This window comes from Salmo salar, chromosome ssa05 (genome assembly GCF_905237065.1).
Source record: "Salmo salar chromosome ssa05, Ssal_v3.1, whole genome shotgun sequence".
Classification (NCBI taxonomy): Eukaryota; Metazoa; Chordata; class Actinopteri; order Salmoniformes; family Salmonidae; genus Salmo; species Salmo salar.
In genome coordinates this window covers 52,716,802-52,736,561 of record NC_059446.1, presented here as the reverse complement: position 1 = coordinate 52,736,561, position 19,760 = coordinate 52,716,802, and the positions used below count along the sequence as shown (strand labels likewise).

At 41.2% G+C, this 19,760-nt stretch overlaps 1 protein-coding gene and 1 long non-coding RNA gene across 3 annotated transcripts; one reads left to right on the top strand and one right to left on the bottom strand.

The window, feature by feature from the left end:
* Nucleotides 1–972: 972 nt before the first annotated feature.
* Nucleotides 973–9,075, bottom strand: LOC106605105 (cytochrome P450 4B1). 2 transcript variants are annotated; one of them, XM_014200421.2, is made up of 13 exons: nt 8,623–9,075; nt 8,341–8,485; nt 8,177–8,221; nt 6,716–6,843; nt 6,523–6,582; nt 6,300–6,436; nt 5,819–5,973; nt 5,274–5,380; nt 4,631–4,821; nt 3,614–3,747; nt 2,670–2,734; nt 2,119–2,201; nt 973–1,570 (listed from the first exon to the last, which is right to left on the bottom strand). In XM_014200421.2, exons 1-13 carry the CDS (start codon nt 8,812–8,814, stop codon nt 1,393–1,395), a joined length of 1,620 nt encoding a protein of 539 aa, XP_014055896.1. In that variant the 5' UTR covers nt 8,815–9,075; the 3' UTR covers nt 973–1,392. The 2 variants fall into 2 exon arrangements, with proteins under 2 accessions (XP_014055896.1, XP_014055897.1); XM_014200422.2 differs by lacking the exon at nt 6,523–6,582 and having other exon boundaries at nt 8,623–9,070.
* Nucleotides 9,076–9,603: 528 nt separating this feature from the next.
* LOC106605106 (mediator of RNA polymerase II transcription subunit 18) lies at nt 9,604–15,374 on the top strand. Its single transcript, XR_001328795.2, has 8 exons — nt 9,604–9,889; nt 10,371–10,688; nt 10,789–10,917; nt 11,058–11,198; nt 11,337–11,380; nt 11,502–12,199; nt 12,490–12,586; nt 14,382–15,374. It is a non-coding gene; the product is annotated as a mediator of RNA polymerase II transcription subunit 18 (long non-coding RNA).
* Nucleotides 15,375–19,760: the final 4,386 nt, after the last annotated feature.

The following is a 19,760-nucleotide window of genomic DNA, read 5'->3' as shown; positions in this document are numbered from 1 at the left end:
AACAAGTCAAGTTTAGAATCATTTAACAACAATATAGTTAGGGTCAGTGACCTGTCCAATGCATAGAAAACTCACTAGTATTAAAGCACTGGTTTTGTGGATGGGTGTGGACATTGAATCATTTTGCATTTCCACTGCTTTCTCAGTGGGTTTCTGACCATCTATTATTTTCCGTTTTGTTCCCCAAATCACCACAACAAGGAAGGAACACATTCACATCACCACATGGTAGGATTTACCATCCAAAATTATAAGCATTGTAAAAGAGAGTTTACTCAAACAAATGACACATTGGTTTTCTTACCCTGTAAGCAGTCTATGGACAAGGTATGACAGCAATTCATGCTTTGGTTGAATTTCCCTTGCACTGTTTTAGCATTTGTGACACAAATCCCATTCAAGTCATGGGACTGATATTAGAATTGTTTGTGCATCATGTCCAAGTCATCCAACAGTATCTCAAATTGATTGTGAAGCTCAAGCTCACTTAGATTATTTGAACATGATGCGTGAAAAATGCTAAAACCGGTCCCATGACTTGAATGGGATAGCGTGTTGAAACAGTGCCAGGGAAACTAAACCAGAGCATGGATTGCTGTCGCACCTTGTACACAGACTGCTTACAGGGTAAGGAAACCAATATTACCTTTGTAATCTGGGTGAACTATCCCATAGTACTTAAATTGATTGTTTTATGTATTTTAAAAAATAATTTGAAGTGCTATGTCGATTCAAGTGGCAGCGAGGGAAGAAGTGTTAAGTTACGTGAGGTAGCGTGCTGGAAACACCATGCAAAATACAAACTTGCCTGGTAAACCGAATAGGCTTGGATATGTTATGGATAACAACGAAGAGAAATCATGTTAAAAGAACTTCTTATTGTTCTTAAAGGGACAGAGGTACACTCTCAACGGAACTGTCTTGAAAATACATTGATTTGAGAGAACGCAAATTAATGGATTACACCAGCAATTTCCTGAGTGGTTTGCACCACACGTTTAATTAAAATAGTGACAATAACATTAACTCAATCCTGTGTCTATTCCTTTTCAAAATGTCACATCACTGACAAGGGACATTGACTTACCATAGGCTATATGTCAAAAGGAAAAACAAACAACATTTAGGCAGTTAATTACTGGCAAAATATTAGTAAGATAAATTAGTGTTAAATTAATCTTTGTATTTAAGAGATTATATAAAATTCCCTTTACATGGATATTTAAATTACAATTCTGAGTATAGCTTTGAGAAGTTAATATTTGAAAAATATTCCTTAAATCTAAGTTTTATTTCCCATTTCCTGGTGAATTAGCATGTTAAAAACAAATTCATATGAACATTCCACAAACAGTAGCCTATGCCTGATAATAAAAGTGCAACTAACATTCCTTATGGTACAAGATCGACAGGTTTGATTTTCACATGGATCCCATTGAGTGAGCGGAGCACCAGTCTTGGAATCATTTTTGGTTTCTTCATTGGGTCCTCGGTCAGCTGATATCGCTTGAGTGTCTGTGCCACCACCACCTTCAGCTCATTCATGGCAAAGTTCTGCCCAATGCAGTTTCTACAGAGGGAGAAAAAGACATTGAAAGAATTGTGTTGTAGAACTACTGTACATTCACCCTGTGTAATAAAGAAGTTATGCGGTAAGATTATCAAAGGTTTATATCTCTTTTATATAATAAAACATTACCATATCATTAGACAGAACCTACAGCTCTTTGAAGTGAGTTCAGCCTGTGTCTACTCCACAGACCTATAATAACTACTGTTGTGTCAGAGGGGGATGGGATCTAGCCTGATCCCAGATCCGTTTGTGCTATTTTGACAACTCCTACTTTCATTGTCATGCCAAACAAGACAGTACAAAACAGATCTGGGACCATGCTATGTCCCATCCCCCTTTGACACAACAATGGGTGTTCCTATAGTTAGCTTGGATCTAAGTCACAAACATCAAGGGACCGAAGGGCTCCAAAATCCAGTCAGGTAAATGAGTAGGTCTATGATTCCATCCTAGACCCAGACTACTAATGTGAGAACCAAACGCTGCTGCCAATGCTGCTCTCTTAAATAGTGGCTGAGTCACATGGCACTGGTGTGGTAACGAACCTTGGGCCGGCAGAGAAGGGGACAAAGGCATGGGGTGATCTTTTTGCAGAGTTCTTGGGCAGAAATCGGAGTGGGTCGAATGCCTACGAGAATACAAAATAGAAGAGAGACAAATAGTAAGTAGAAACAGTGGAAAAGACCATATATGTAGACAGCTGGTCCCAAATATGTTTGTGTTGTCTTGTTCATTGTCACTGCAAACATGACCATATGAGTTGGCAAGACAGCACAAACAAACCAGGCTGGTGAGACAAACTGCCACCAGGCTTGTATAAACAGGTTTCAGTTCCCTATTGTGTATACCCTGACTCTTATAGCGATAGACTAGTCAAAGTCAGACCCATGGGCTTACTGCTAGGTCATAAGGATTTCATGACAAGCTAACCCAGCAATAGCCCCTTCCTCTGTCAATACTCTAGACCAGAAACACATGATTGTATGATGCATGTTCAGCTGTTCAAGCTAGCATTCCTTCTACTACTAATCACAAATGATATTAACCCTGTGAAATGTTCATGAGGAAATTGTGTTCATCAAGACTGTGTGCTTACGTTAGGGTTCTCCCAAACGGTTGCGTTCCTATGAATGCCAAAAATGCTGGTTCCAACAAGACAACCTAGAGGGAGAAAAGAAAGATTAATTATATGCTCTGGACACTACGCTGACAGACACAGCAAACCTTCTTGCCACAGCTCGCATTGATGTGCCATCCTGGATGAGCTGCACTACCTGAGCCACTTGTGTGGGTTGTAGACTCCGTCTCATGCTACCACTAGAGTGAAAGCACCGCCAGCATTCAAAAGTGACCAAAACATCAGCCAGGAAGCATAGGAACTGAGTAGTTGTCTGTGGTCACCACCTGCAGAACCACTCCTTTATTGGCGGTGTCTTGCTAATTGCCTATAATTTCCACCTGTTGTCTATTCCATTTGCACAACAGCATGTGAAATGTATTGTCAATCAGTGTTGCTTTCTAAGTGAACAGTTTGATTTCACAGAAGTGTGATTGACTTGGAGTTACATTGTGTTGTTTAAGTGTTTCCTTTATTTTTTTTGAGCAGTGTATAAACACTGATTGTAGAGACACACTGTTCCAGTTAGTCTCTACATTCTAACGAGTTGGTGACCTAATCACAATGCAATAAGGAGAACTAGCCCTGTAGACAAACAAACATGAGTTAATATTTAATTTGTTATAGCCGGTGACTGAGGCAAAGGTTAGGGAGGACTGTCATGTTAAGGCACAGAACCATTGTGCCTTTAAAACTATAATTTAAAAAAGTCCCCTGCATGGCCTGGAGTGGTCGGTGTAGTGGTTAGTTCCACTGCCTACAGCAAATATACCTACCAGTGTCAGCATGGGTTTGATTCCGACCCACTGCCTGTGTGACCCACTCTCCTACCACTATCTCGCCTCAGTCCAGTAAAATGTACAAAAAAGTCCCCTTCAGTACATCACAATGTAACATTTTTTTTTTTAAATGTACACATTTACCTTTAGGCACAGTCCTCCCATCGAAGAATGTCATAGGTTTGGTTAACTTCCTGGACATCCCAGGTACAGGAGGGTAGAGGCGGAGGGATTCCTTTATACACATGGTTGTGTACGGTATTTTACTGAGATCTTCCCTGAAGAATGCAGAACATTATCTTTATATCAATTCTCTTTTAGTAAACACGTTGCCATGTATTGTGTGGCTCCAATCAAAGAGCAAATACAGGCTGATTTCCCTTCCTTTACTCTATATCTAAAATAAAGGAAAGGCTTTGGTAACTAGTTCCAAACATGGAGCCTGTTGGTGATTATGTAGCCCTTAGCTGCAGTCAATTACCAAAAGCGCCCTCTTTGGCCTCATGGGTGGAATGTTATTCATATTTTGCATCATTTCATAATGAATAAATATTTAAAAAATGTATGAAGAAAATCCAGTGTTTCTATGTCAAACTATTTTGTTATATTTCAGTCTTCTGTGATGTATATAAAGTGGAATATTGGGATGCAAAATCTAAATGTAATACATTTCAACTCTATATCTGACATGGTACAGGTGACATGGTACAGCCCATAACCATGTGTGTGAGGTGTATACTTTTGTTTCAAAGTAGATTTGTTTAAGACTACCCAGAATCACTCTGAGTGACCCTGATTTAGCCCACTGCAATAAAAGGTTAAATGATCCCCAAAGTAACAAAAGAGTCATTTATATATATATATTGTAGCTGCGGACTGTAAAATAACCAAATAAAACCATGAAACTGAAATACACCCCACAGCATGATCTCTGAACAATAAATCTGGACAGTACAGCCTTCCACTTGTCACTCTCCTCCAGCCAAATGAATGCATATCTAACATGCAACATGATCAGGACATTAAATCAGGGCCCGTATTCATAACGCCTCTCAGAGTAGGAGTGCTGATCTAGGATGAGTTTTGTCTTTTAAATCATCATGATCAGCGTTCCTACTCTGAGGCGCTTTATGAATACGGGCCCTGGACAGTAGAACCTACCATTCCATGGTGTCCCTCCCCTCCAGGGCGCTGATGACCTCGTCCCTGCAGATCTGCTGGTGCTCCGGGTTGCAGGCCAGGCTGTACAGGGTCCAGGAGATCCCACTGGCTGTGGTGTCGTGCCCCTCAAACATGAAGGTGTCCACCTCCGCTCGGATAGCCTCATCTGACAGGCCCTGCTGGTCCTCGTCCTGGATTGAAAACCATAAGGAACAATCAGATCCTTGCATGTTCTTCCTTGTTTGGCTTCATTTTATGGAAAAGGTATAACTCGCAGACCTATAATATTGCTAGCCTGGTCTCAGATCGGTTTGTTCTCTTGCCAACTCCATGGCTCATTGTCAAGCCAAGCCATGTGTTTGGCATGACAATGACTGACAAGGGAGTTGGATAGCAAAAACAAACTGGCACTCAGGCTATCGTGTTACCAGTTGCATGGAGAGAGAATATAATGAATAGAAAAGAAACTCTAGCACACTGGCGATCTTGAGGCTACGACGAGTTTCTTTTCGAACTGGCTTCATTCAATGACACACTATGTCATCGCCGATGTAGCCGTTTTAACTAATGACCTGGTTAGATGATTGCATAAATGGCATAATGGTGGATAATAGTGTAGTAGCGTAATAGAGGTGTGACGTACTCGCGCGCAGAGCAGGATATCCAGAAAGTCCAGGTTTCTCTTAGCCTGTATCCTGCCCAGTTCCTTTTCGTCCTTTAAGGCTTCTTTTCGCTTTCGTATGATTTCCTCTACAAGCAGAGGGCATCAATAAAATGTTCGATCAAATGTATTTATAAAGCCCTATTTACATCATAGATGTCACAAAGTTCTATACAGAAACCCAGCCTAAAACCCCAAACAGCAAGCAATGCAGATGTAGAAGCACGGAGGCTAGGGAAAAACTCCCGAGGAACACATCATGGGAGAGCATCAGACATAGCAGCAGCAGCATAGCTCATTCTTATGACATGGTTATAACATGGTTAAGCCAATAGCTGTACATGAATACAAGATGTATAATCAATAGGAAATACATACATGCATACTCCACAAGGCGAATGCATACATGCTGCTTTTTCAGCGTATATTTGCTTTGTCAAATTCATACATATAAATGTTTTCAGGGCTGAGGCCTGCTGGTGCAGGGGATTAAGATAATAATTTCAACCTTCATTCACAGAACGCACCTGTATGACTGTGTGCTACATTGCATGCTTTCCTGTATTTGTACCCATGTGGGCTAAGTTGGAAGATCCACTCGCTGTGGTAGGGAAAGGTCCGGAGGCGGACATTCACCAGATCACTGAGCTCGTACACAGCTTTGATGTACGAGTTGGTTCCACTGAAATGAGAGTAAAACAACAGAAAAGTACAAGTTACTTCCTCTCAATCATTGCTTATAGGCAAGGCCCTGAGTTTTTCCTGATCATGTGATCTGGCCCGAAAATCTCTGGGCCCGTACTCACAAAGAGTCTCTGAGTAGGAGTGCTGATCTAGGATCAGGTCCCCTCTGTCTATATAATCATATGAATTATGATCTAAAAGGAAAATCTGATCCTTTACCAGCTTTCAATTTTTATACCATTAACACTGACAGGACAAGATTTTCAACATGGGCAGATGTAAATGGCAGATAATGCAGTGGTTAAAAACATTTAACTGACTGACCTCTCTCCCCCTCGCACTGTCTGGCAGTTAGTGTTGGAGCTGAAGGCACACTTCATAATGCTGTCCAGTGTCATGAGGCTCACATGCTCAAATAACTCAAATGACTCGTCGGATTTAGAGTGAGTCTCCCATTTGTCCTGGAACAGAAAGAGGACAGACATAGTCAACTTGCACATACTTGCACATACTCATAGTACATCACTCCCTTATTAAATGAAATTACCCCTTTAGCTTGTTCATGCAGAATTTCCCTCCAAATACAGTTGTCAAACGATACAGCATTCTAATACAGTTGGGAGAATATGTAACGTTAACTCTTATGCAATTAGCTTTTTTTTTGTATCCAGAAGTCCCCCCCTAAATAGGCTATGGTTGTCAAACTATACAGTAATTAGGGTAGAGATAACAAATTGCACCAGCATAGTTTTGGCAGAATCAGACATCATTTTGACATAGGGCTTTAAAACATCGTAATGGAAGCCAGGGGTCAGGAGTCTTCTGTGGCGGAACCATTTCTGACCTCCAGACACCAGTAAACCATCCCCTAGAGAGAGAGAGACAGAGAGCACATCCTGAGAAACACATATGTTGTGCGTTCATGCAAAAGAATAGAGGTAAAGAACATACACTACCGTTCAAAAGTTTGGGGTCACTTAGAAATGTCCCTGTTTTTAAAGAAAAGCGCATTTCTGCCCTTAAAATAACATCAAATTGATCAGAAATACAGTGTAGACATTGTTAATGTTGTAAATGACTATTGCAGCTGGAAACTGCAGATTTTTTATGGAATATCTACTTAGGCGTACAGAGACCCATTATCAGCAACCATCACTCCTGTGTTCCAATGGCACGTTGTGTTAGCTAATGCAGGTTTATCATTTTAAAAGGCTAATTGATCATTAGAAAACCCTTTTGCAATTATGTTAGCACAGCTGAAAACTGTTGTCCTGATTAAAGAAGAAATAAAACTGGCCTTCTTTAGACTAGTTGAGTATCTGGAGCATCAGCATTTGTGGGTTTGATTACAGGCTCAAAATGACAAGAAACAAATAATTTTCTTCTGAAACTCGTCAGTCTATTCTAGTTATGAGAAGTGAAGGCTATTCCATGCAAGAAATTGCCAAGAAACTGAAGATCTCGTACAAAGCTGTGTACTATTCCCTTCACAGAACAGCGCAACATGGCTCTAACCAGAATAGAAAGAGGAGTGGGAGGATAAGTACATTAGAGTGTCTAGTTTGAGAAACAGACGCCTCACAAGTCCACAACTGGCAGCTTCATTAAATAGTACCCGCAAAACACCAGTCTCAACGTCAACAGTGAAGAGGCGACTCCGGGATGCTGGCCTTCTAGGCAGAGTTCCTCTGTCCAGTGTGTGTGTTCTTTTGCCCATCGTAATCTTTTTTTTTTCTATTGGCCAGTCTGAGATATGTTTTTTTCTTTGCAACTCTGGCTAGAAGGCCAGCATTCCATCCCATCTGATAATGGGCCTCTGTACGCATATGTAGATATTCCATTAAAAAAAAATCTGCCGTTTCCAGCTACAATAGTCATTTACAACATTAACAATGTCTACACTGTATTGTTGATCTATTTGATGTTATTTTAATGGACAAAAAATGTGCTTTTCTTTCAAAAACAAGGAAATGTCTAAGTGACCCCAAACTTTTGAACGGTAGTGTACATTATAACCATAACTGTATAATTGCCTAAGTGGCATGGGTCATAATGCTATTGAAAACCGGAACTGCACCCAAAAGGATGAATATTAGAAAATGCCTATTCTTAAAATATCTGCAGTTAAATATATAGAATCTAATGTTGTTGGTTCAATATTTGTAACATATGTGATTATGGCAAAGACAATGCAACCTTACCTATCCATGGAATAAGAAATCTGTATGAAAGGTCATCTTTGGGCTCTATTAGAAAGAGAGTGAATAGGTATCCTATCACATGTACTGAGATTCCATAGATAGACATACATAGATGCAACTAGTTTAAATAATGATGTGAGTATTGTCGTTCCAAAGAGACCAACCTGTTGATGCCAGGATGGTTTTCACATAATCTGGATGGTGAATATTGAGGATGGAAACAAATGGACCAAACCACATTTGAAATGCAAGGGGGTACGATTCTCCCCATTTGACAACCTTATACATATCGTTCCCATCTTGTTTAAACTGCAAGACAACAGAGAAAACATGCACTTATATTATAAAGCAGCAAACGCACGAGCGTGACACCGAAACTTGCAGCTGAAGCTACAATGTCGAAGTCACTCAATGTGCACGTTCGAGAAATTCTTATTTTAACCTACCTCTCGTACATGCCCGAAAAGCCAGTGTTTTGGTGGTCCTGGGAATGTCTCGAGCGCCCGAATCCATTCATTCCTTTTGACAATAAGTTTAGAGATTTTAAGAATGACATAGACCAAGCTAAATATCGCAACCAAGTGATGAATGCGATAGGAATCTAGCGTCACTTTTTTCAACGTTTCAAATAACTCCATTGCAATGGACGTCTAACTGCCGAAGCCTACCCTTGACAACTTTTACAACAAAAGGTAACGAGAAGACAACTGCGAGAAGCAGAAGAGAGTAGGGTGGGTGGTTTGAGGTCATTGGGTGATAAATGTTGAGGGGCGGAGTCCAGCCTGCCAGAGCAGACAAGGCACTGCATACCAATTATTTGCCTTGATGTATCTAATTCTTGTTTATTCTTAAATCTTTGATATCTTCAAATATTCAGCTCTGCAAATATCTGAATCATGTTTCCCCACCTGACAGTCATCATGACTGATTATAGCTCTATATTATCAGGAGAACACACAACCTTGGGGAACCCCAGGAGGAGGACACTGCTGGACAAAATACAAACAAATGTTGGACATTGGACATCAACCTCCACTATATTATATAGTAGATGATATACTGTAATCAGGTAGCACATGTTGACTTCCTGTTAACCCTTTGATTGGCTATCCCTCTCTGAATAACAACATAAAGGCCACGATCTATGTCGAAACATTACAGTATCTAACAGCAATTGCAACGAAATGGAACCAACATTTCCGATGAAGGCTTATAAGCCTAGTGACTAATGACATGCTCTCAATTAACACATCAGATTTCACATTTGGTGTTAATGCCTTGCACGAAGTTGCATGCAAACCCGCTGATGGAAAATGGAGCTCCAGACCACATTAGTCAAGGACCCCATTTTGTGTCACTGACACCTACACCACAGCCTATGCCATTGGTTCAGAGGAAACATCTGTGTGGGAGGTGTTGATAAATGTTTATGTAAAGTATTATTTCTTATTCCTGTTTCCTACTGAATCAACTGTTCGATTTGTGATTTGTAACTTCTGCTTAATTTCCTATAGCTTTAAATTACAATCATTAAGTGGCAGTTTCGGCATAGGCCTGTAGCCTACACTTTTTAAAGCAAATTACTTGTGGCTGTTTTAAATACAATGCTTAAGTAGGGACTAATCTCTGCCTCAACACTGTTTATTGTAATCATGATCGCTACCTCTGCCATAATTATTGTATTTATGGTTTGGGCCTCATATCCAACATCAGGTAAGTGTCTGAAATTTACAAAAACATTAATATCACTCAATACTTAGCTGAGTGAAACTACCTGGGGGTTAGAATTCTCACATATGTATTGAAAGGCTATACAGTGTTTAACCTTATTGTACACTGTTATACAGCCAAACAATTAGCATACAGATGTACCACAGAAACTTAAAATATATGTTTTTGAGTACTCATTGAAATTTCAATATTCAAATGTCTCTCTGGACGTTGAAAACCTGCTAATCAGTTTAATCAAATAGGACATGCATTGAGCGATTTGTTTAGGCTATTGATGAAGCTGAATTAACATTATGTTGTTATTGTTTTCTATAGGCATAAGAGAAATTGATAACTATTTCAACCATCAAGTCATCATTTATTCATCCATTCCTTACATATAAACATTTTATAAACCCTTTATAAACAGTACTTTCATGTAATGCTATTGTACTTTCTTATTGTTTTTATCAATCTGTTGTAGAATCTTCAAGTCCTCTTCACATACCGCTTGGGAGAAAATTGTTGATACCCTGCATAAGTAATGAAAATCATCCAGAATCTTTTAGCTGGTTTTACAGTACAACCAATGTTGGTCAGCGCCGCACCCAGATTTTTCATGAGGATAAAAGTGGCCTACATCTCCTTTCCAAAGATTTATGGCATAGAAAGAGTGTTTTAAGGAATCGTTCACTTGTAATCAGCCCTTTTACAGAGGAGGATCAAGGAATATACTCATGTGAATTGTATAAAAATGACAAGATCACAAATGGATTGTCCACTTCAGTTGTTCTTGAAAAAGGTTAGTCAGCCTATTATAAATGGAGATCATTTGCAAGCAGATTGATTGTCTACACTAAAATAGTTTACAGCTCACCCTAACCATCTATCTCTTTATTTAGAATCTCACATGCCAGTAATAACCACTGTGTCAAGCAGTGGTTTTATGCATGAAGTAACTAAGAATGTGATTACCAGCACATATTACGCACTTGACTCCGCTCTGAACAACACCACCAACAAAAGCATAGGTGAGACCCAAAAGGAGTGGTTCTTCAACCCCAATCTCACTGACTTTCCACATGTTCTCTAACATCAACAGGATTGTCAGATACTTTACCAACAGCATTTTCTGTAGTAACACTACCCAACACTGTTGCCTCTTTTACAGACAATGGGCCCACTCCTCGAGATAACCGAGAAACTCAATGGCTGGCATCAACAGTAGCTGGAGTCTCTGCAGCTGTGTGGCTTTTCCTTGTTGCACTGGCACTGTTTATATTATGCCATTTCAAATGGAGAATACTCGCAGGTAGGATACATATTCCGTATTGTTATCTTTCAAGATGGGGAGATCACAAGATTAATACAATTGTTTGGAGATGGTAATGCAGTTTGAGGCCCTATCTGTTTTAATGGAAATGTTTGTCTGTTTGTTCAAATGTTTAAGCTTCTGCCAATCAACTTCTCTGTGGTGGCCAGGGGACCAGCTTTGTAAGTTATCTTATCTAGCCGACATTACTACTATTATTCTTGATAAAAACGATGATGATGATGTTTAGTTGCACATCAGTATAGTATTATGCACATACATCTATGCATCTCCTTTCAACAGGAGGAAGAAACTACACTTGTTTATTCATCCTTGGTCAGGAGATTCCAACAGAGAGATGACATCAGAAATGACAATGAGTGTGTGTACAGTCATATCAGGGTCTAGGAACTAAGAATGACACTACTTTGATGAGAGGCGTAATAAATAGTTTAAATCAAGTTTTTCCATTGTGCTCAGGCACACAAAATGACAAAAGGCATACTGTTTTGTTTGTATTAAATTGGTATTGCACTGTGTCAAGCACTTCTGTACTTTTAACCTTTAAACCACTATAAAAAAAAATAAAAGGAAGAGGCCTGCTTTATATCTCAAAAAGCATAAAGCCTGTGTATTTATATGTCTATACATTTTATTTGTGACATACTTGTAAAGAAGTTGCTGAAATGTGACATTTTGAACTCATCGAGCCGCTGAGTTACTTTCAGAACTCTACAACGTTTCCGTTCTTGAATGCCCCTTGTTGCATACCGTTGCACAATGAGCATACGCGGATCTGGGTGAGAAGTATGATAGCTAGCTAGCTATTCCTCCCCCATCACACGGGCTCAACTCTAGCCAATCTGTCACTGTGAAAGTTGAAAACGTTTATTTGTACCTGCCTAGCAACGTAGCTAGCTAGTTTCAATGTAACTATGAGCTAACGTTAGCTAGGTTGCAAGTTAGCTTGATACTCGACAGTCCAAGCCGCCAAACATAAGGTAAGTTAAGTGCATTTTTGCCTTATTTCTCAGTGACATTTTCTTATTGGTGACTTGTTTAATTTTTTTTATGTAGCTTATTTGGCTAGCTAGCTAACTGGCTAGCTAACTATTTGTTTGAATGAAATAAGATACTGTCTAAACTAGCTCTAACTAGCCTGATAGTTTAGCCTGTCAGGAAAGATGGCTAGGTTAGAGATGCAATCATTAAGAAATTATGTTTATAGTCATAACGTTAGTCTATGTAATACGAATTGATTGAGGTGTTTTAATTTTTCCCATTGCTCTAGCGACCTGTCTGACACTGACGAGTGATGGAGGCCCCACCAGTCTCAGTGCTGCCCATCACGGGGGGCACAATTAACATGATGGAGTACCTGCTGCAAGGTGAGTTTACCTCGGTCGAGATTCAAACGTCTCCAGTAGGGCAGGCGTACCTATTTGGTGTTCTGTGTCTGAAGTGTGGTTGGGTATCTTGTAGGGGTCTTGAAAAATATATCCAGATGTAAATACAGTGCATTCGGAAAGTATTCAGACCCCTTCAATTTTTCCACATTTTGTTACGTTATAGCCTTATTATAAAACGTATTAAATCGTTTTTCCCCCACATCAATCTACACACAATACCACATAATGACCAAAAAAATACGTTTTGCGAATGTAAAGATAAATAAAATATTACATTTACATAAGCATTCAGACCCTTTACTCAGTGCTTTGTTGAAGCACCTTTGGCTGTGATTACAGCTCAAGCCCCTTGTCTTCCTGGGTATGACTTTACAATTTTGCCACACTGGTATTTGGGGAGTTTCTCCCATTCTTCTCTGCAAATCCTATAAAGCTCTGTCAGGTTGGATGAGGAGCATCGCTGCACAGCTATTTTCAGGTCACTCCAGAGATGTTCGATCGGGTTCAAGTCCGGGCTCTGGCTGGGCCACTCAAGGACATTAGGGAGACTTGTCCCGAAGCCACTCCTGCATTGTCTTGGCTGTATGCTTAGGGTCGTTGTCCTGTTGGAAGGTGAACTTTTGCCCCAGTCTTAGGTCCTGAGTGCTCTGGAGCAGGTTTTCATCAAGGATCTCTTTGTACTTTGCTCCGTTCATCTTTCGCTCGACCCTGACAAGTCTCCCAGCCCCTGCTGCTGAAAAACATCCCCACAGCATGATGCTGCCACCACCATGCTTTCCCGTAGGGATGATGCAAGGTTTCTTCCAGACGTGATGCTTTGGCATTCAGGCCAAAGAGTTCAATCTTGGTTTCATCAGACCAGAGAATCTTGTTTCTCATGGTCTGAGTCCTTTAGGTGCCTTTTGGCAAATGCCAAGCGGGTTCTCCCATCTCCACAGAGGAAGTCTGGAGCTGTGTCAGAGTGACCAAGGACCTTCTCCCCCGATTGCCCAGCTCTAGGAAGTCTTGGTGGTTCCAAACTTCTTCCATTTTTAAGAATGATGGAGGCTACTGTGTTCTTGGGGACCTTCAATGGTGCAGATTTTTTTTGGTACTCTTCCCCAGATCTGTGCCTCGACACAATCCTGTCTCGGAGCTCTACAGACAATTCCTTCAACCTCATGGCTTGGTTTTTGCTCTGCCATGCACTGTCAACTGTGGGACCTTATATAGACAGGTGTGTGTCTTTCCAAATCATGTCCAATCAATTGAATTTACCACAGGTGGACTCCAATCAAGTTGTAGAAATATCTCAAATATGATCAATGGAAACAGGATGCACCTGAGCTCAATTTGAAGTCTCATAGCAAAGGGTCTGAATACTTACGTAAATAAGGTATTTCTGTTTTTTATTTCTATAAACCTGTTTTTGCTTTGTCATTATAGGGTATTGTGTGTAGATTGAGGGGAAAAAATGTATTGTATTAATTTTAGAATAAGGCTGTAACGTAATAAAATCTGGATAAAGTCAAGGGGTCTGAATACTTTACGAATGTACTGCATGTTCAGCTGAAGAACCCATACCAGCCCCTGTGCTGTGGCTTGGTCCACTCCGTATCAGTTAGTTAATTTTCAATAATTGAACATTGCTGTCTATTTTCATTGAGGCCTTTTACATTTTTGAATTAGCATTTCAATTCACTCTTAAAAAGTCCACATGGCAAGTTGCACTGATTCAAGCTACACTTGTTAATATAACATTGCTTACACTGTTCTGTCATGTCACCACACTCAGGCAGCGTCTTGGACCAGGCCCTCGAAAGCCTATTGCACCGCCTCCGGGGCCTTTGTGACAACATGGAACCCGAGACGTTTGCCGACCATGAGCTGGTCTACCTGCTGAAGGGCCAGCAGGGCAACCCGTTCCTGTTGCGAGCCCGCCGCTCCCTCTCCCACCCCACAGTGCCCTGGCACCTGCGCTACCTGGGCCAGCCGGAGGTGGGTGACAAGTCCCGCCACGTGCTGGTTCGCAACTGTGTGGATGTGGCCGCCTCGCACAGCCTGCCCGACTTCCTCAATGAAATGGGCTTCCGCATGGACCACGAGTTCGTAGCCAAGGGCCACATTTTCCGCAAAGGCGTGCTCAAAGTGGTGGTGAGTAAACTGTCTCGCATCCTGGTCCCCGGGAATACAGAGAACACTGAGCCGCTGTCACTCTCCTACCTGGTGGAGCTCAGTGTGTTGGCCCCCGCGGGCCAGGATACCATGTCAGAGGACATGCGCAGCTTCGCTGAGCAGCTCAAGCCCCTGGTTCACCTGGAGAAGATTGACCCCAAGAGACACATGTAAAAAGGAGTGTTTTATGATGAGCCTCTGTTGGCTGTCATGGACAAAGTGTAGTTTTTATTTAAAAAAATATGTTTTTACATGGGACTTAGTTTTGTATGATTCCTATGAGAAAGCGCTTTCCCACAGTCCTTTGTCTCTGTGAATGAACTCTAGATCTCACAATCTTGATGCGTGTCTCGTACATTTGGAGAAGGACCATCTGTCATTAGGATGTTAGTGGTGTTTGACAAGGACTTCACAGGAGGTTTATGACATAGCCAACATGGACGATGTGACAAATGAGGCTTTGAATGAGTCAATAAATAACAATGTTTCTATTCACAGTGCCGAACTCTTAGAACATACGTTTTGTGTGATGCTGATAGTGCTTTGTTCTGTCTTAGAGATGTCTTAAGAAATGCACAGAGCTATAGTGTTTATTAAAAATTATTTTTCTCAACTCAACAGTGTCCTCTTGGTTTGCAGCACTCAACAGGTGCGTGTTCAGCAGGACACAACATCGTGGAATGTTCAGACAGGCCAGTTTGTTCTAATCTACATATTCTGACATGTAGAATAATGTATCATTACATTTAAGTCGTTTAGCAGACGCTCTTATCCAGAGCGACTTACAGGTGCAATTGGGCATGCCTTGCTTAAGGACACATCGACAGATTTTCCACTGGCTCGGGGAATCAAACCAGTGACCTTTCGGTTACTGGCCCAACGCCCATACCTGCCGCCCCATCATTCCAGCTCTATTAATAACATTTCTATCTGCAACATTCCCCAATGTTTGTCTTCTAAATGTGACCCTGTTGGCAGGTGCCATTTCCATTGTTTTACCACTAGGGAGCTCTCCTACTCTATTTGTAAAAACAGCCTTTCTGGTTAGAGCCAGGTATATCTGCACCTCGGATCATCTACACATGAGCCGTGGTTGCCATGGTAATAATTAGCCACGAGATCTGCACATCTCATCCCACAACTCTAATTAGCTTTTTCAATTGCTTAATGATATATATACCTGTGAAAGCTTTTCCTTTCTTCCTCTCACAAAAGCATGGATTTCCCATCTCATTTCTCTTACCCCATTAGTACATCAATGGCACCGTGCGCGGAGGGAGGCTCTTATAAGTACAAGACTTGAGGCCTCAGGTTGTTTAATCTACAGTCATAATTTCAAAATGGTCTTGTCTCCATTGTGTCATCATGTCCATTCTTGGCTAGAGATCAGTTTTCCTCTGATGCCCTCCCATATACAGTGCATTCGGAAAGTATTCAGACCCCTTCACTATTTCCACATTTTGTTAAAATTGATTAAATGCATTTTTTTCCTCAATCTACACACAATACCCCAGAATGACAAAGTGAAAACAGGTTTTTAGAAATGTTTTCACATTTATTAAAAATAAAAAAACATATTGTTTACATAGGTTTTCAGACCCTTCGCTATGAGACTTGAAATTGAGCTCAGGTTCATCCTGTTTCCATTGATCATCCTTGAGACGTTTCTTCAACTTGATTAGAGCACTTGTGGTAAATTCAATTGATTGGACATGATTTGGAAAGGCACACACCTGTCTATATAAGGTCCCACAGTTGACAGTGCATGTCAGAGAAAAAAATCAGAGCTTCTCTGTGGAGATGGTTGTCCTTCTGGAAGGTACTCCCATCTCTGCAGCACTCCACTAATCAGGCCTTTATGGTAGAGTGGTCAGATGGAAGCCACTCCTCAGTAAAAGGCACATGACTGACCGCTTGGAGTTTGCCAAAAGGCACCTAAAGGACTCTCAGACCATGAAAAAACAGATTCTCTTGTCTGATGAAGCCAAGATTGAACTCTTTGGCCTGAATGCCAAGCGTCATGTCTGGAGGAAACCTGGCACCATCGCTTCGGTGAAGCATGGTGGTGGCAGCATCTTGCTGTGGGGATGTTTTTCAGCGGCAGGTACTGGGAGACTAGTCAGGATCGAGGGAAAGATGAACGGAGCAAAGTACAGAGAGATCCTTGATGAAAACCTGCTCCAGAGCACTCAGGACCTAAGACTGGGGCAAAAGTTCACCTTCCAACAGGACAACGACCCTAAGCATACAGCCAAGACAATGCAGGAGTGGCTTCGGGACAAGTCTCCCTAATGTCCTTGAGTGGCCCAGCCAGAGCCCGGACTTGAACCCAATCGAACATCTCTGGAGAGACCTGAAAATAGCTGTGCAGCGACACTCCCTATCCAACCTGACAGAGCTTGAGAGGATCTACAGAGAAGAATGGGAGAAACTCCCCGGTGTGCCAAACTTGTAGCGTCATACCCAAGAAGGCTCAAGGCTGTAATCGCTCCCAAAGGTGTTTAAACAAAGTACAGAGTAAAGGGTCTGAATGCTTACAGTACCAGTAAAAGGTTTGTACACACAGTGTCACCAGCAAAGCACCATTACACCACCACCTCCATGCTTCACGGTGGGAACTACACATGCAGAGATCATCCGTTCACATACGCTGTGTCTCACAAATACATGGCAGTTGGAACCAAAAATCTCAAATTTGGACTCATCGGACCAAAGGAAGGATTTCCACCGGTCAAATGTCCATTGCTCGTGTTTCTTGGCCCAAGCAAGTCTCTTCTTCTTGTTGGTGTCCTTTAGTAGTGGTTTCTTTGCATAAATTCAACCACGAAGGCCTGATTCATGCAGTCTCCTCTAAACAGTTGATGTTGAGATGTGTCTGTTACTTGAACTCTGTGAAGCATTTATTTGGGCTGCAATTTCTGAAGCTGGTAACTCTAATAAACTTATCCTCTGCAGCAGCGGTAACTCTGGGTCTTCCTTTCCTGTGGCGGTCCTCATGAAAGCCAATTTCTTCATAGCGCTTGATGTTTTTTGTGACTGCACTTGAATAAACTATCAAAGTTCTTGAAATGTCTTAAAGTAATGATGGACTGGCGTTTCTCTTCGCTTATTTGAGCTGTTCTTGCCATAATATGGACTTGGTATTTTACCAAATAGGGCTTTCTTCTGTATACCACCCACAACACAACTGATTGGCTCAAATGCATTAAGAAGGAAAGAAATTCCACAAATGAACTTTTAAACAAGGCACACCTGTTAATTGAAATGCATTCCAGGTGACTACCTAAAGAAGCTGATTGAGAGAATGCCAAGGATGGATGTGCAAAGCTTTCATCAAGGCAAAGGGTGGCTACTTTGAAGAATATCAAATATAAAATATATTTTGATTTGTTTAACACTTTTTTTCTTCCTACATGATTCCATAACTGTTATTTCATAGTGTTGTACAATGTAGAAAATAGTAAAAATAAAGAAAACCCTTGAATGAGTAGTTGTGTCCAAGCTTTTGGTTCTGTATGTACCAGAATTGTTTTGCTTTGTCATTATGGGGTATTGTGTGTGTACGTTGATGGGGGGGGCAATTTAATCCATTTCAAAATGAGGCTATAATATAACAAATTGTACAAAAAGTCAAGGGGTCAAAAAATACCGAATGCACTGTAGCTGCAAGTGCACATCATGCCCAATGCTCAAAGGGATACTGCGAGATTTTGTTTTCATACTTACCCATAGTCAGACGAACTAATGGATACCTTTTTTAATCTCTGCGTGCAGTTTGCATATCATTATCTTAGGACAATTGCTCTAAGTCTCCTGGTACAGTAGCCAGCTTTAGGGAAATAGACATTCTAACTACTCCAAAGCTGGGTGGTTGGTCATGTATAATCTTACAAAGCTAAACATACTGTCGTCATCGATATTTTATAAATGTGTTACTATTACTGAACATAAATAAGATTCTATCCACTTCCTTATTCATTCTCCGTTGTTGTATAGAGATTGCAAAGTTGTATCTGTCCCACTAGGGTGTCTGTGAGCGCACGGGCAGTGCCATTGAGACAGATAATGGAAAAGTAGGTAAGTAGAATAATGACCTAAATTGTGAAATCTTGCAGTATCCCTGCTTCGACTGAGCAGGCAGTTCAATGTCAAGTGACCCTGATGTGTTAAGAGGCGACTGTGTCTGAAAGGAGGGGCTGGGAAGCAGGTGGCTATCTCTCCTCCTTGACTTACTAGCATGTCAGGGTTGGTGAACAGTTTGACGTTTATTGTCATAAATCAGAACTGAGCTGCAAAGTCTAAATTGTCTCGTAAAAATGAATTTAAGGTCAGGCATTAGGGTTACTAGCAGTGTGGTTAAGGTTAGGTTTCAAATCTGATTTTATAATTTTGTGGTTGTGCCAGCTATTGACCACTCTGCATGGCTTTGGTTGGCGAGGTCCTGCTCATTGGTAAAGAGAGGACTACTTTATTTCAACATGGGCTCACCTGCCCTCACTTCCGGCCTGCCTTACAACATCTGTCCCATTTCCATTAAGTCTGCTTGTAATTATTCAAATACAGCCCTTTTCTGTGCACAGAATTCCATGGTGGCTGATTTATCAATGAAAGTACAAGATAGAGACATAGCCCTTCTCACCGCTTTGACCAACAACCAAAACCAGACTCATGGCCCTAAGGACAAGGACTGAGTCTGATGTTTCTTGCTGCCTGTAAAGTGAATTATATATTAAAGAAGCAGATGCCTCTTGCCCAGGGCTGTTTATGTCCAGCCCATCATACACAACATTCTGCTGGCTTTATTCCACTTAAACTTGTGTTTAGTAGCCTGATCTCTGGTCATGAGCCCCCCCCCTGCCCTGGGTACCTTTCCTCCGCGTTCTGCCTGGGGAACCCAGCCAGGCTAATCAGCTGCTTGGCATCGGGCCCTCTCAGCCATTGTGGATCCAGCCAACCAATGGCTTCTTCTTGTGCGAGTGAGTGATTTAACTCACTGCCG

What these genes read in the sequence shown, in the direction of transcription:
- LOC106605105 (XM_014200421.2), bottom strand. Translation starts at nt 8,814, where the DNA reads ATGGAGTTATTTGAAACGTTGAAAAAAGTGACGCTAGATTCCTATCGC. An exon ending in GGGAGGGACACCATGGAATG is followed by an intron (nt 3,748 to 4,630) that starts GTAGGTTCTACT and finishes TGCATTCTTCAG; the next exon opens with GGAAGATCTCAGTAAAATAC. An exon ending in CCCTTCTCTGCCGGCCCAAG is followed by an intron (nt 1,571 to 2,118) that starts GTTCGTTACCAC and finishes CTCCCTCTGTAG; the next exon opens with AAACTGCATTGGGCAGAACT.